This window comes from Lagenorhynchus albirostris, chromosome 4, assembly GCF_949774975.1.
Source record: "Lagenorhynchus albirostris chromosome 4, mLagAlb1.1, whole genome shotgun sequence".
NCBI lineage: Eukaryota > Metazoa > Chordata > Mammalia > Artiodactyla > Delphinidae > Lagenorhynchus > Lagenorhynchus albirostris.
In genome coordinates, this window is record NC_083098.1 from 111109156 (window position 1) to 111124760 (window position 15605).

Sequence of the window (15605 nt, forward strand, 5' to 3'; positions counted from 1 at the left end):
ACAGACACCAAAAATTTAATTTCACATAATTTTCTTATGTGGTAAAATATTATTATAATTATTATTATTATTTTTAAAACCTGGTTTTATTTCTTATGTATTACAAGTATACTGTTAGGAGGGACAGTGTATTTGATTAACCAGGGAAGAGGAGGTGGGGCACTGGCCCAGCATCTTCCCTTAATTTCATCTTCTTTTTTTTTTTTTTTTTTAATATTTCTTTCTTTCTTTATTTTGGTTGCACCAGGTCTTAGTTGCGGCATGCATGTGGGATCTAGTTCCCCGAACAGGGATGGACCCCGGGCTCCCTGCATTGGGAGGGAGGAGTCTTAACCAGAGGCACCAGGGAAGTCTCTATTGTTATTATTTTCCCTCCAGCAATTTAAAAACATAAGGACTATTCTCAGCTCACAGGCTGTACAAAAATAGGTAGCGGACTGGACTTGGCCTATAGGCTGTGGTTTGCTGACCCCTGGTTTAGAGGAAGACACTGCATTTTACAGATTAAGTGACTTTCTCAGGTTTGCACGGTTAATAAGGGGACAGGGTGGCCTGAACTAAACCAACCTTTAAAGCATTCACCTGGCTGGATGCCTTTTCAAGGAAAAGGGGAGTTAATAATGGATTTCCATGAGAGATCTCTACAACCACTTATTTAAACTAAGTTGTAAAGTACTAAAGAAAGGAGCTGGAACTGACAGGCTTATACCAGTTTTATTAAGCTTTCCAAAATGACTGTCGCTTCCATTTTTATGCACTATAAAATTAGCATCTGATGTACATACACCTTTAGAAATAAAATTTACACTGCCATCTAGTGGTGACCAACTATTTTAACTGAGAACTTTAAAATAAGGTTTTCTTGGTACTAAGCATTAGAATAATTTAGTATATTCCAAAATTATGCAAATGAAATACAGTTAAAAGTATGAAGTAGACAAACTGGTAGAGATTATTTAAAATTCACCTGGGGCATAATTATTTTCTCTGTTAAAGAATTTATATGAAACATTTTCATTTTTGCATATATTGACAAAGTTTTTTTAAAAATCAGATTTTTTCTGTATTTTCTAACTGTGATAGGAAGGCTTCTGAAGGGCAAAATCCCTTGTTTTATAATGATGAACTCCTAAAAAGATGCTTCTAATGATGTCACTTCGTATGTCTAATCCAACTTTTCCATTAATTTAGGTAATACGCTTGAAGCTGACTCCTATGGTAGAAATGCCACACTAAAGCCAGGTGCAAATGTAGGTCAGGGAAGAGCAGGAGGCATGATATCTGCACGGCGGTGTTCCTGTGTCTACTGAGAGCTGGAGTCTATTCCAGAAGCCACTTTGGAAGGCTTGATCAAAATGCTTTTTCTTTTTAAAAATCAACCTAACCAAAAGTTTCTTCACTAGAGGCAAGAGCTCTTGTCTTTCCAAATGGCATTTTTACATGACCTGCATTATCTCTTCATTTGCTCAGCAATATGCATTCAATGAGAAACTGCCCCATTTCTCTCCGCATGTTTCACAACATATATGGCACACAAAGAGCTACAGACACATGGGAACATCAGAATAGGGGACATTGCTGTGAGGATATGGTGACTTTGAGGACATGGGGTATGGCTGAGCTTACCTTGGCTGGGGGGAGCCCCTTTTTGCTCTGCAGATATTCTTCCACTGCCAAACTGACCTTCCCCATTACAACCCTAAGTTAGTAAAAAGTGAGGACAAAAAGCTCAAAAGGAATATAGGTATGGAAAAGAACAGTCACTAAAATCACGGTAAGAAATAGACACTTACCTATAAGCATTAATATAATCTTTCCTGTGTTCGAGAAGAAAATCTCTCAGTTTGCCAATGTGTGAAATCTATAATGAAAAGAAAGCAAACGATTTATATGGATAAATATGTTGCGCTCATATGCAACAAATTTTAAATTAGCAGAGAATGGAATGCAGGTAGTAAAAAGATTTTGAAGCTACAAACTGGATATCTCTGGTTTTAGACTCCTGTATAATCACTGACTTGTTGGGTGGCTTTGGGAAAGTCACCCACATTCCTGGGTCTTGGTCTCTTACCGATGGTTCCTTCTTCCTGTAATTGTTGTGATCTGTGACATAACGAAGAGATGATCTCTAAGGAACTTCGAGATTCAATGAGATAGTACATGTCTAGTAACTACAGAGCATGTGCTCAATAAAGGCCAATTCCCTTCCTTATATGTCTTATATCCAAAATTTTATAGAAAAATATTCCTTCTTCCAAGTGTTCTAGGGGATGGATTCTAAGGCTGGAGCTATCAAGTGTATAAATAGGGCCCATGCAGAGCAGCAGAATTAAAGAAAAGATGCAGGAGCAACGATTTATCCCTACACAGCAAGTCTCCATTTTCCCTACTTCCACGGATGAACAAAACAGACACAAAAGTACAGAGGACGGAATTTGTGATGGCTCATTTCTAGTACTAAAGCATGTGTCAGGTAATGTGTGTGGAATGAGGGATTAAGAAACAAATAAAATAAAAAGAGGTAGGAAGAAACCTAGGATCATGGTCAACATGGACAAAAGTGTTTCCAGAAGGAGAGAATGATTAACTAAGTTGGTGGCCTGCTCTGTCCTTTGACCACAGCTCACACTAGTTTCCTCCTAATGTCCTTTGTACTTATTCCAAACATACGGAGCCCCATCCTTGAAGGATGTGCTGAACTTTCATCTTTTTCATGAAAGTTTTTCTGTCAAGGCCAACTCAGGCTAATTTTCACTTTGCTCTGAACTTAAAAGCACTTCTGCATCCCACCCACTGGGCACTCAGCTACACACAGCCACGTCCCCTGGCTTCACTTTTGCATGCACGCCTCTTTCTTGGGGGTTAGGAACCACGCAAGGAGAGGCTGCACAGCTTCCCGCATGGCTCTAAGCACAACATGAAGCCCAGAAGGTGTCAGTCAGTATTTGTGGAATGAGTAAATGTTTAAATGCAAAAATAGTATTTACCACTAAAGAAACATTCAGCATTTGTCTGGAGACAGGTCAGTAAGGGTTCAGTTAAATTTCTCACAGAGTCTAGACTAAAAGCAAATGTGGTTCAGAAAAGCACCCTTAGGCATCTATAAGAGCATGAATCGAAGAAAAACTGAACTATGGCCACAATATTCATTTATTTACCAGATTACAAACAACAACTGAGACAGCCAGAGTCTGTCCAGCATCCCTGGCTCCGTGAGGAACTTCCCCACACACGACCTTGTTCTTTCCCAGCAGCCCATTGTGGGCACTGACGTCACCACGCTCATTAACCAGGTTGGGAAAGTGAATCTTGCAGAAGCTAAGTGACTCGTTCCCAGTCACATGGTTAGTGCCTGGTGGGGCTCAGAGGTAAGCCTGGGACTCTGAGTTCAAATTTGTCCCGTCTTCCACCACTAAGCCACAGCTGCCTTCCTCACACTCTTACTCCTATTTTCCACTGACGCTGCATTTTAAAATCTGACTTTTAAGATTGTTGGGAAAAAAATTTAAGAGATGTGCAAATAAGGTATTTACTGTACCACATACAAGATTTAATCAAGTTAAGTTTAATACATTTCAGTGGTTTCCATTCCCTTCCCCAACCCCTGCCTGCAAGGGGCCAGGTAAGCAGTAAAGCAAGAGGAATGGAGGGTGCAGTGCATTGGGCAGGGATGAATTCTGGTTTTAAAACCCACTGCAGCCAAAGGAAGCATCTCTGCCGGCCGACTTGCCAAAGGGCAGCTAATTGTCATCTCTGGGCCTAACCAATGGGATTGAGTCCAAACCCCAAATGCAGCACTCAAGGCCCTTCACAATTCAGCTCCAAAAGTCCTGAGCGGCCTCAGTCCTGCCGCGCTCCCCACAGACCACAATGACTCATTACCGACTGGTTTCTCTTCACCAGAGTGCAAGCTCCTAGAGGTTAAAGGGTCCTCTCTCTTTCCCCAGAACCTGTCAGGCACAGTTCCTGGTGCAAAGCAGAGCCTCAGAAACTTTTACTAAATGTTGAATAGATAGTGGGTACTGAATAATCCCCAAAGGATTATACCTACTGTGGTAGTCAGGGTAATGCCATTACCTCCACCCAAAGATGTCCAAGTCCTAACCCCTGGAACCTGTGACTATATTATGTTACATGACAAAGGGGAATTATCGTGACAGATGGAATTACGGTGCTCATCAGTTGACCTTAAAATAGGGAGAATACCCTGGATTAATACTGGAGTATCCAGGTAGGTAGGCCCCTATGTAATCACAGGGTCCTTAAATGGAGAAGAGGGAGGCAGAAGAGAGAGTCAAAGCGATGCAACGGGAGAACAGCTCAATCCAACATTGCTGGCTTTCAAGATGGAGGAAGGGAGCCAGAGGATGAAGGCAACGTCTGGAAGCTTGAAAAGGCAAAGTAATGGATTCTCCCCTAGCATCTCCATAAAAGAACAGAGCTCTGCCAGCACCCTGATTTCAGTCTAGGGAGTCCCATTTTAGACTTCTGACCTACAGAACTAGAAGATAGTAAGTTTTTCTTGTTTTAAGCCACTAAACTTGTGGTAATTTGTTACAGCAGCAATAAGAAACTAATACACTTTGTCTCAGTTTGGGGTGCTATAACAAAATATCACAGGCTGGGTGACTTTAACAACAAACACTTATTTCTCACAGTTCTGGAGGCTGGAAAGTCCTGGTCAAGCTGCCAGCATATCTGGTGCCTGGTGAGGGCCCTCTTCCTGATTTGTAGAGAGTTGCCTTCTTGCTGAATCCTCACATGGTGGTCTTGTGTCTCTTCCTCTAAGGGTACCGATCCCATTCACGAGGGCTCCACCCTCATGACCTAATTAGATCCCAAAGGCCTCACCACTAAATACCATCCCATTGGGTAGTAGGGCTTCAACATATGAATTTTGGGGTGACACAAACATTCAGTCATAGCATACCTGTTTAAAGCCTTATCCAAAACAGTTTTTTTTTTTTTTAAAAAAAAAGGAGTCATAGTTTTCAATGAAAAGTTTGAATGGGCCCAAAGGAATCTACTACGTAGGCTAGACCCAGCAGCACCCCCCAGCTTTAGCTAATTTCAGTCCACCAGGGTAGAATGGTGCAAGGGGCTAAGTGCCAGGAACAAGAAGGCCCCGCAGGCATCTCAGAAAACATGCTTACAAGAAGTTTCCCTTAAAGTACAACAGATGTGATCCCAATTTCTTATGACATGATACCTGAGATTTGCTTCAAAATAATATGGAGGTGGGGAGGAACACACGAAAGAGGATCAGTCCTGCGCTAACAGCTGAAGATGGGCGCGTGCGCACAGGCGGGCTCCTTACACTCTCGGCCTACTTTAGTACATACTTGACATGTTTTCTTAACAAAACATGATTTTTTAAAAAATCTCCCATTTTGCACTCTCTTTTAACATGTTTGGTGATTCTGAAGTACAGATTTTCTGCTGCCAAACTAGTAATAACCCACATTTGAACCAACACCTCAACCCCACGCAAAATCTCTAGCTATTTTATTTCTAAGTACTTGCAAGCCTTGCTTAAAGTTCCATTTAAGTGGATCAATGCCATTTAAAAAAAACCACCACCAACAAAACCTTCATTGAGTTTACTACGTGCCAGGCTCTGTTCCAAGATCTCCCCACACATTAGCTCATCAAATTCTCCCAGCTACACAAGATGGGTAACATCATCACACCTATTTTACAGATGAGGAAACTAAGTCAGAGACAGGGTAAGTAATTTGCTCAGGAACACATGGGGCGAAGCCTGAATGGAACCCAGCATTCTAAGTATCAGGCTTGAGTTCTTAATGCCCAGATTTAAGCACAGATTCTTGGCAGGTGGTAAGTGCAGCTTCCCAGTATAGTAATCACAAAGAGGGATGACTGGGAACCGAGAAAAGCATCCAGTGAGCAACAGCAAGCTGTTTTGTCTTGTGTCTGTATTCAACAGTGCACTACACACCTGATGTTACCCAAGAGTGACATACCAGGCATGTGTGTGCCAGGAAGTGTGTGAATTGCTCACTATGTGCCGTCATCGGCTCCCCTATAACAATCAGTTGAGTTAGAAGTTACCCCCATTCCCGTTTGATAAACATGGAAACTGAGGCCCACGTGAGGTCGGTCACAGGATAATAAGGGGAAGAAGTGGCATGGATCACGGGTCTGTATGACTCAAAGGCTAAGTTATTTATTCTACATTATATGGTCAAAAGACTAATAAACTATTACTATTTAGCTTATTTAAGTTTGAGGCTTTTCTTCACAGAAATATAAACTGGGTTTCATGTGACAGCATTTGTATATATTGATTTTTAAAATGTTTTCAACTACAGTGGATACAGAAAGATCTGCAAGAAAGGTTTTTTGAATGTTTCCACGTAGAGCGCTCGTTTTATAAGTCACTCAAAGTAGGAACGTGCCCATATCCAAAGTGCCTGTTTTTACCACTGAAGTCTCCTCCTCCAAGCTCGGCTGTTATTCCTTGTGTTTGTGACACGGGAGGCTTGGAATTCGCAAGTACCATAGGGATGCTGGGAGGAAGGCCCACAGCTGTGAGCAAGGAACCAGTATGGTCAGAAAGACTGGCGGTGCAATGGCGACCCGTTCACCCTGAGTATCAATCATCAAACTGCCTCAAAACACAGTTTAAACAAGTAATGAAGGCAACTTCCAGGACTGGGTCTCTTCCCCGTGTCTGAGTTCCTCTACCTCCTCGCCTAGTGCGGGGCGGGGTATGAGCAGAGGAGCAGACTCCGGGCAAAAGACTGAGGGGTTTGGGTGGAGCAGGGCAGACGAGAGAAACAGGTACGGAATCCAGGGAGTTGGTTGAGCTTCTTGGTTCTAATCTCTGCTCAATCTCCACCACTTACTCTGAAAGGGACCTTGATTCCCCCAACCCCCTTCAGGCTTCGTGTGGAGGGACCCCAGCTGGACAAACTTCCTCTTCTGTCTCCCAATGCTTCACTCACGCGTCTGAGGGAAGAGGACTTACTGGTGTAGGGTTTGGAGACAGCAGTGAGCACACTCGGCAACAGGCAGAGATGGTCTGTTCTGGCCAGCGCTCCACCCATATTTGGCCACAAATCTAAAGCCAGGTTCTCCGTTTGGCTTTTTCACGTTCTGACTCCTGTATTTCTTTCAGGTAGTTCCAAAATTGTGCTGGGAAAAAAGAGGTGTTTTTAATAAACTCCCTAAACTCTTAACCTTTGCCAACTGAAATTTTGAGCAAGTTGCTTAATCTCCCTGAGCTTCACTACAACGGGAGGGCAGTAAAAATGATTCTTTAAAAATAGAAATAGCACGAGTTAATAGCTAACTTTTATCGAGCACATGCTGTGTGGCCGGCATCAGTCTAAACACTGTGCATCAATTAGCTCATTTACTTCTCCTAATAACCCTGTGGGATAGGTTCCACTATAATCCCACTTTACAGATAAGAAGACACTGAAGTAACACATTTCATATAAATGGTTCAAAATAAACAGGGGACTGTGACTCCCAAACCAAGTACCTGTGTGCTTTCAGCCTCTGCAAGTCTGCCCACAAAGACAAACCTACCATCCCATCCGAGCGCAGTGGGTCTCTGAGGGCTGCTCTCACCACAGTGCACACAGAACGTTTTAAGATCAAAAGTACCCAATGCTGAGATGCCTTGTTCAGGTCAAATGCAATGTCAACAGCTATGGGTCAGCGCAAAGCCAAGAGCCACACTCCAGGGTCAGCCAGGATCTGGCTTCTCCACAAAGCTGATACTCAACTAAACAGTTGTTTAAACTCCATTCTAAAATGACAGGCATTCATGTGACTCATCCTTTTCTTTCTCTGAAGATAAATCAAGTTCACTTTTAAGTGACTGTATTCTAATAAGGCTAATTTCAAAAATCATCAAGACACTGAACTTCCCCACAAAACACACCTACCGTATAAGCAGACTGATTATAAAAAACAGTAGCAGTGGTCCCTATAGTAGATGCATTTGACAGGGAAAAACAGATTCTCACATTACCTGTTGTTACACATAAAGCTTTTACTAGGAGAGACCAAACAAAGACATCCCAATATGTGCACTGCTTGACATGGACTCAGCCCCAGGGACTCAAATCAACCCCATGGATGGTTGCCCACAAGCATGTTGCTGAATGGAGGGAAAACCAAGGTTGCGCACAGCATGTACTTAGGTAAACTATATGAAATACAGACCTGAAGCTGAACCCACAGAGAGAGAGAGGAATCTAAAAGACTGCTCATCAAAACACTGATGGCTGTCTGGGTGGTTAAGATTTGAAGACTTTGCTTTTTCCTAATACCTTTTCGTACCTTAAAATTTTTCTACACTTCGTATGTGTAATCTTTGCAACCAGACAAAAAAATGTTTTTAAACAAAATGGTAAATCTTGCCTAACTAAGAGTGTATACTGACTGACTCCCCAGGCCCCGCAGGGTCAAATCCAATTCCTTGAGCCTGGGACCCCCTAGTGTTCCTGGCCCTGCTGACTTCTCCGGGTTCAGAGCCCTCCCCCATCTCCCAATCCCGGTCTTCTGACTTACTCCTACTCTGCTCAGGGGATACACCTCCCGGAAGTCTTCTCTGCCATTTCCAGGCCAGGTTAAGGACCCCTCTCAAGCATCTCTTTTTCAGGGATGTCACCATCTTGTTTTGAAATGTTTTCATGTCTATCGGACATAATCTGCTCAGGCATATGCCTAGCCCAAAGCGGCTCTCCAAAAATGATTTAATGCTCCGAACTGAACTTTCTATCCGCTTCAAGAATTACTAGCAGGGTAAAATAAACTCCAAACACAGTAAGTCTGCTATATACTTTACATTACCAACTAGATGGCAACACATGTATTATAGCAGGAGTAGTAACAGGAACTCTCAAAAATATCACAGTTTTTTCCCAAAGGCTTTAAAATTTTCTCTGGTTCTGTATTTTTGATCTAGAATCAAAGGATTATTAAAGGTTAATTGTGCTGTGCAGGCTGAAGCTGAAATGACACTGTTTTGAAACAGACACGTGCACTTGGATGAGTCCAAGGTTTTAAAACACTGCACTCCTGGCAGGTTCAACACAAAGGCAGCTCTGGAGCATGGCTGCCATCTGCCGTCCCAGGCGGCGGGCCCAGCTTTGTTTATGTGTGTCATCCACAGCACAGACCTGCTAGCTGCTCCTTCGTGGGTGTTTTGTAAATTACCCAAAGCAAGATAAACTGTAAAACAAAAACCCTGCTACAAAACTGAGGGATTCTTCTCAAAGCACGACTGCATTTTCACTGCAGGGGTGTTCAAAGCAGCCACCAGTGTCCTCTGCAGATCACAGCAGTGGCCTGACTTGCAACTCCCCTAACTACTCTCCCCCGCCACAGGAATTCTGTTCTGGCGCTCATAACACTTCCAACAAAGACCTGATTGATTATGAAACACTAAGTACTGATTTGCATAATTTGCCTCCGCAAGAGACAGCCATTGTTAAAGATTAAAGAGACTCCGGTAAGGCCCTCTGGCTTATTGTAAAAAGTTCCCTGTAACACAAAATCGTTATTTTTTTCATTCAATCAGTGGACACAGCTTGCTGTCCAGTTTAGTAGGCAGCCAAAGGACAGTCAGAACAACCACTGTTGTACAAATGTTTGCCAACTACTGATAAGCTAAAACGACTTTTCACAAGGATCAGGTTCCCAAGTCTAATCTGGAGGCCCACTAACTAAATTCCAAATCCACCTCCCTTCAGTCATAATTGAAAAATGCATCAATACCAATTATAGCTAAAAGTTCAGAACCGTCACAGCTCTGGAGCGCGACGACTCTGCTGAAGTCACAGTGAGGGTTGTCTGAGTCCTGTCCCCATCCCCGTGCTAGAGAAGCTCCCAGTGACTGGTCACCCACAAAAGAGCCTGGCATGGCCACAGACATTCCTTCGGTGCTGGGGTCACAGCAGTGAGTGTGTTAAGGGATTACATGTATGAACTGTTCTTCTTCACTTCTTTCCTTTCAGCAATTGTTTAGTAATAAGCAAGTAATAAGCAAGGAGTCTGAGCCTCCTCCTATCACTTCCGCCCTGTACGAGGCCACCCTTCAGCGCGTACAGGGCCCTGGAGGGGTGGCAGCCACTCTCCCAGTCCTTGCACAAGCCCCTCCTGAAGCACCATACTCCCTCGGCTTCCAGGACCCCACTCTCCCCAGGTTCTCTTCCTAAACCTCTGACAACTTTGCTTCACCTTCTTTCCTTGCCTCTTCCGCCTTTGCACACCTCAGAAACTTAATGAAGCTCAGCACTGACACATTCTTGCTAAACCCACCCCTTCCACCCATAGCTTAATTTACCATCTACAGAAAATGCCCACCCAGCCCCTGCCTCCCTCCTGTGTTCCAGGAGCGTATTCAACCATCTACTGTGTGTCCCACCGGTGCCTCAAAAGCTACATGTCCCAAAGCCTTAGTCATCCAAGCACTCACACTCGATCCTCCTGACTTACTCTCAGCCCCTCCTTGTCCCCACAAAGAGAAAGAGCCTCTCTCTCTCTCTCTCTCTCTCTATTCCCCAAGTTAGAAAATCTCAGGACATTTTGACTCTTCCCTCTTTTTCACCCCACAAAGGAAACTGGTCAGCCAGGCCTGTCCACACCACTGGCTGAAAATCTGCCAAAGGAATGGGCACCCACAAACCAGCTTCTCTGCCTGCTTTCCCACACCCACCCCAGAGCCCAGACCCTCAGAGCCCTTCCCTGATCCAGCCTCCTCCCTCCACCTCTGCCCTTTGGCACTGCTGTTTTGCCTGGAACATCTTATTTCTCACCCACCAAGCACTCAAATGTGCTGGGCCCTAGGAGGTTTTAAAATATGGCATTCTGGGTTCACTTCCCACTTTCTCTGTATGATGCCTTTGGGAGGCATGCTGTAAGTGTCTGTTAGCTGAATGTTATAAATGTTCGCTGCATGTATATATGTTATACACATTACATATATACATGCATATATATGTGTTCATATATATAACATAAATGTTAGTTGAATATATAAAGTGCTCTACCCCATCAGTCTGGAAACCTCACTAGAAAAGAAGACACAAATATTCTTGATCTAAGGAAACTGTCATCAGTGGTTAAATAACCTGTTCTGGAATTTTGCTGAGAACCAGTGCCAACCTTACTGGTTTGTAGTTTCCAGAATTCAGCGTATGTTTTCTAATAGAGGGGCGGGGAGGGGGGAGAGGGAGGGAGGGAGGGAGGGAGAGAGAGAGAGAGAGAGAGAGAGAGAGAGAGAGAGAGAGAGAGAGAGAAATGTGTACTTGAAAGAGGAGAGAGAGTGATTCTTCTAGTTCCAGCCTTCTACGCCAGCTTCATAGATCCTGAGGAGCAGACGATAGGGAGGGTCACACGGAGGGGACAAGGACAATTAACAGGAGTTGAGATGAATTTAGTGGTCTAATTTCTGATATTAGCAACTAACCTTCAAGCAACCTGAAAGGTATTATTTTCTAATACTAAGCCCCTATCTCCTTTTAAGAAATTAAAAAAGTAAAATCTTAGATTCTTAGTGCTAATGACATAATGAACGAACTCATGACAATTTTCAAAAGCTGAGTAGCACCGTAGGGCTTAATGACCCATGAAGCTCAATGCAATTCCATTTTAAAACAGGTCTAGGACTCTTAACCTCAAGAAAAAGTAAAAGCATATCATGTTCTCAACCTCTTCCTCCTCAATCTCTCTGCCCCAGCTTTCTCTTTACATCTCATTGTCTTCAGGTTCACACTTTAATCTCATTAAACATTTTAATTCCCATTCTACTGGCTCCCCAAACTGCATGGGTTTGGCATTGCTGGCACATACCCTCCACTTCCAAAGCTCGGTCCACTCCTGGCCTATCTGAACCTGCAATTTGCTAGCTGACATAGAGTATAACTCCAGGAAGTAACACCCTGCTCTGCTTGCATGCAGGGAGCCCCTGCTTCTTCCGGGCCATCCGCTCCACCACAGCTCACAGTTCTTTCTCACTCTGAATCGAGTTCAGCTATTGTGTGCCCCCCACGCAAGTCTTCTCTCTTCTGTAAGCTAAATGTTCTCAATCCCTTAAGGAATTCTTTACGTGAAATACACTTGCGGCTGCTGGTCTTACTTATTAGTCTCTGAATGCAGGAATTTATTGGCCTCAAAAGTCAAATGTGGTTCCGAGAATGGACTCAATACTCGGCGTCAACAGGAGGTGGAGAGGAGGCAGGACCATTACCTCCCTGTTCCAGCCTCTGTGCTTCTATTAATGCCGCCTAAGAGGATGTTCACTGTCAAGTTAGAGTCAAGCTGACTTAACATCGACTAAAATCATTTTTTCCATCAACTAAAATCACGTTTTCCATGAAGAACTATGTCTTCACTATATCCATATTTCCCCCTGGCTCCTTGTCATTTGCCATTCTGATCATTCTGCCACTAAAGACATCTCTAAGTAAAAATTATCATTTTAAAAACTGGAATGAAAACAGGGCTGAAAAAGAAGCATGGAGTTATAGACCCCTCCCGGTGGACAGTCAGATCAACGAACCACAGACACACTTGAAATCCAAATATTCAGTCCACTAAAAAAAAATGTTTCCTCCACAAAAATATCACGGTGAGATCTGCTAACCGCACTCTGAAATCAGATCTTCTCCTCACCTATACAACCTGATCCAAAAGTGCACAATGAGGCTGGGGGGACAGGGCTCGTGCTTTGCAAATGTATGCTAGTTAATCATCATTACTTTCTTTTCTGTGTGCAAAAAAAACCCACCTTCCTTTTATTTGTTCTCTTGACAAACAGATTAAGACCCAGTATGGGGCAAACACATTAAGGAGGGAGATAATAAGGCAGAAGAGAGGAAGGGAGGAGGGAGGACAGACAGGGAGTTCCAACCCAGGGCTGACATGGCTTCACATCGCTTTTCAGACCCAATCCAAATCCTGTCTGGTCCGGAGGCTGTGTGTAGACTGTGTGTGCAGAGTGCGCACGCATCCTGCTCTCTGTCCACTCTGGGTAATGCAAAGCATGAACTCCAGAGTCACACAGACCTGGGTTCAGATCCCAGCTCCGCCACTGACTAGTGATAGTGCCTTCTGCAACTTATTGATATTTAACTTCTTTGAGCTTTAACACTCTGACGTATAAACTGGAGACAGTAACTGAAGGTGACTACAAGCTGTCAGTGAAAATGTCGGTACCGTGTCTGGTACAAAGCAGGTGCTCAAGCATATTAAGGTTCCCTCCGCCACCTCCTCGTTGCTGTCTGGGCCTTACCTACGAGGCCAGGTCTGCCTGGATGGGCGTGGGGGCTGCCCTGGGGCAGCGGATGGAAAGGGAGGTGGAGGGACCCAGGTCACGTGAAAGAGCTGTGACCTAGAAGGTCATTCACAAAGTCGTAGCACTGAGGGGAACAGAGAGCTATGGAGTCAGGGGAAGGAAATAAACTGGATTTGGCACAAATACAGCACAAGTGGAGGACAGGTGGTGGTTAACACTAGTAGCTAACATTGATTGACTGCTTACTCCAGGCCAGGCACTATTCTAGGAGCTTTATGTATATTTAACTTATTTAACTCTCATGACAACCCTATGAGATAGGCACTGTTACTACCCCCATGGAAGAGAAGGAAGCTGAAGCCCAGAGAGGTTAACACACTGCCCAAGGCCCCACAGCGAGTCCGCGACTTATCACAATTGGCCCCAGAGGGTCTGGCTGCGGAGTCCAACTTTAACTGCCTCAGCGGCAACAGGTGGCCCCCACGGGTACCAAGGTCAGGAGCAAAGAGCAGAGGTAGGAGGGGCAGAGGCGCCCTGATGCAGGCTCAACGCCACAGCGGCAGGGCACCTGGAAAAGCCCTTCTTGAAAGCAGCTTGGGAACAACTCACGTGGGCACGACCAGCTCCTGAAAAGAGCTGGCTGGATGACAGCTCTGCTGCCTGCTGTCCTCGAGCTGCTTCCACAGCAGAGCCGCCCCTCACCATCAGGCTAACTTCCAGGCACGAGGTGAAATACGGCACAGGACCCAGCCGGCGCTTACACAGGTTGCTCCGGATTCTGACTTACGCTCCTAGGTACGTCCAAGACAGCTCACTCCCCCAGAGCTGTAACGGTTGCCATTTCTTCAGTTGTGCATCAGAAGGAGTGGCTGGTTAGAGTTTTAAGAGCCACAGTGAGAGCAAAAATGCTTATTCTTACATGCTAGACTCACAGGCAGCGAGGCAAGGTACTCTTACTGAAGAGGTCTTAGGCAAACAACCGAGGAAGGCACAGCAGCGCCCAAGCTCCATCCCACCCTCACCCAGGGCCGCACATGCGGACTGGACAAGGGGCCCTGGCGAAGCACGCGGAGCAGCCGACCCCTGCTGGCTCAGTGTCTGTGAGGTGCGTCTCGAGGGTGCAGCTGGCTCCCCCTACCCCGTCCCCCCTCCTCCGCATCTTCTCTCGGCTCACAAGGACTTCCTTTCTCTCAGCACAGGTGCTCTCCTCCCAGGCAGTCTCTGCATTTAGCGCCCCCTCTCTGAGGTCCACCGCTCACACTGGCACTCCACCGCCAGCCCGCCGCATCCACCCTGCTCTCACACCGCGCTTCAAGCAGGAGGTATGGTGGGCGGCCAGCTCCAGGCAGGGAGAGGCCCCCCTGCCCCCCGGGCACACCGGGACCCAAGCCGGCCCTAGGGCCTCAGACTCTCTGCTCTGGGCCTGGACTCCTCACCTGCAGGCCGCAGAGGTCCTTTCGCCTCAGAAACTCCATGATAATTTTTGGCGTTCAATCCATTAGAACGTTCCTTCTGACCAAACCCTACTGGTTTCTTTTCACTCCTTTTATGCTCTCCAAAGTTTCAAGCGTGATTTTAAGGATCCAAGTACTTGGGATACTCCTTTATTAAGGTTTTTCTAACTTAGGCAACTCAGCTATAGAACCTTGGAAAGTCTGGTCAGAAGAAAGAAACTAGAAATATTTGTAAACGTTCACACATCAATAAAGTAGAGGTAAAACAGACAAAGACCATTTGTAATAGGCAACAAATTTGTACATATTACAAATGTTGTTGGGTAAACAAAAATGTGCAACAAAATGATAACGGCAAACACAGAGTACTTACTACACACCAAGAAGAGCCACAAGGGCTTTGTCCAGATGACTCCATTTCACCCTTGGTACGATCCTATGAGGTAGGTACCGTTATTATTCCCCCTTTACAGTGGGAGAGGCTAACTTACTGGCTCAAGGTCCCACTAGCACGTGACAGAGCTGGATTTGAAATCAGGGGGTCTACTCCAGAGCCTGTATTCCTGACTTTTCCTTGTTCTTATGATTCTTCAGAACTTTGACAAGAGGGGGTAAGAGGAAAAATGTTCCATTTATATTTGAGTTTCTCAAATTAAATTAACTTCTCAACTCTACCCTTAAAATTATGTCTGTATATCTTACGAAACAAATAGTGTAAAAGTCAAATTTGAGTTTCATTTTCTAGGGGGGGTTATGGTATCTTTAATTTCATGAGTGGCTTTCCAGAAAGAACTGTGAACTTCAAACGTATAGTTCTTGACCCTTTTAGGGGGCACAGATCCTTTGAGACACTAACCAAAGCTACGTGTCTGATC

General features: G+C 44.8%; 1 protein-coding gene across 2 annotated transcripts in view; it reads right to left on the minus strand.

The window, feature by feature from the left end:
• Positions 1 to 15605, minus strand: part of STX18 (syntaxin 18) — a 121086-nt gene that overhangs the window by 51470 nt on the left and 54011 nt on the right. Inside the window, exons 1-2 of one of the 2 annotated variants that reach the window (XM_060148518.1) lie at positions 1794 to 1861; positions 1627 to 1699 (exon numbers count right to left, since the gene is read on the minus strand). Coding sequence is in view for 1 of the 2 variants with exons in the window: in XM_060148516.1 (XP_060004499.1) it covers positions 1794 to 1861 (68 nt within the window). In the remaining variant the exon portion in view is untranslated. Of the gene's footprint in view, positions 1 to 1626; positions 1700 to 1793; positions 1862 to 15605 lie in introns of those variants that run through there. The other variant, XM_060148516.1, reaches the window with a different exon arrangement.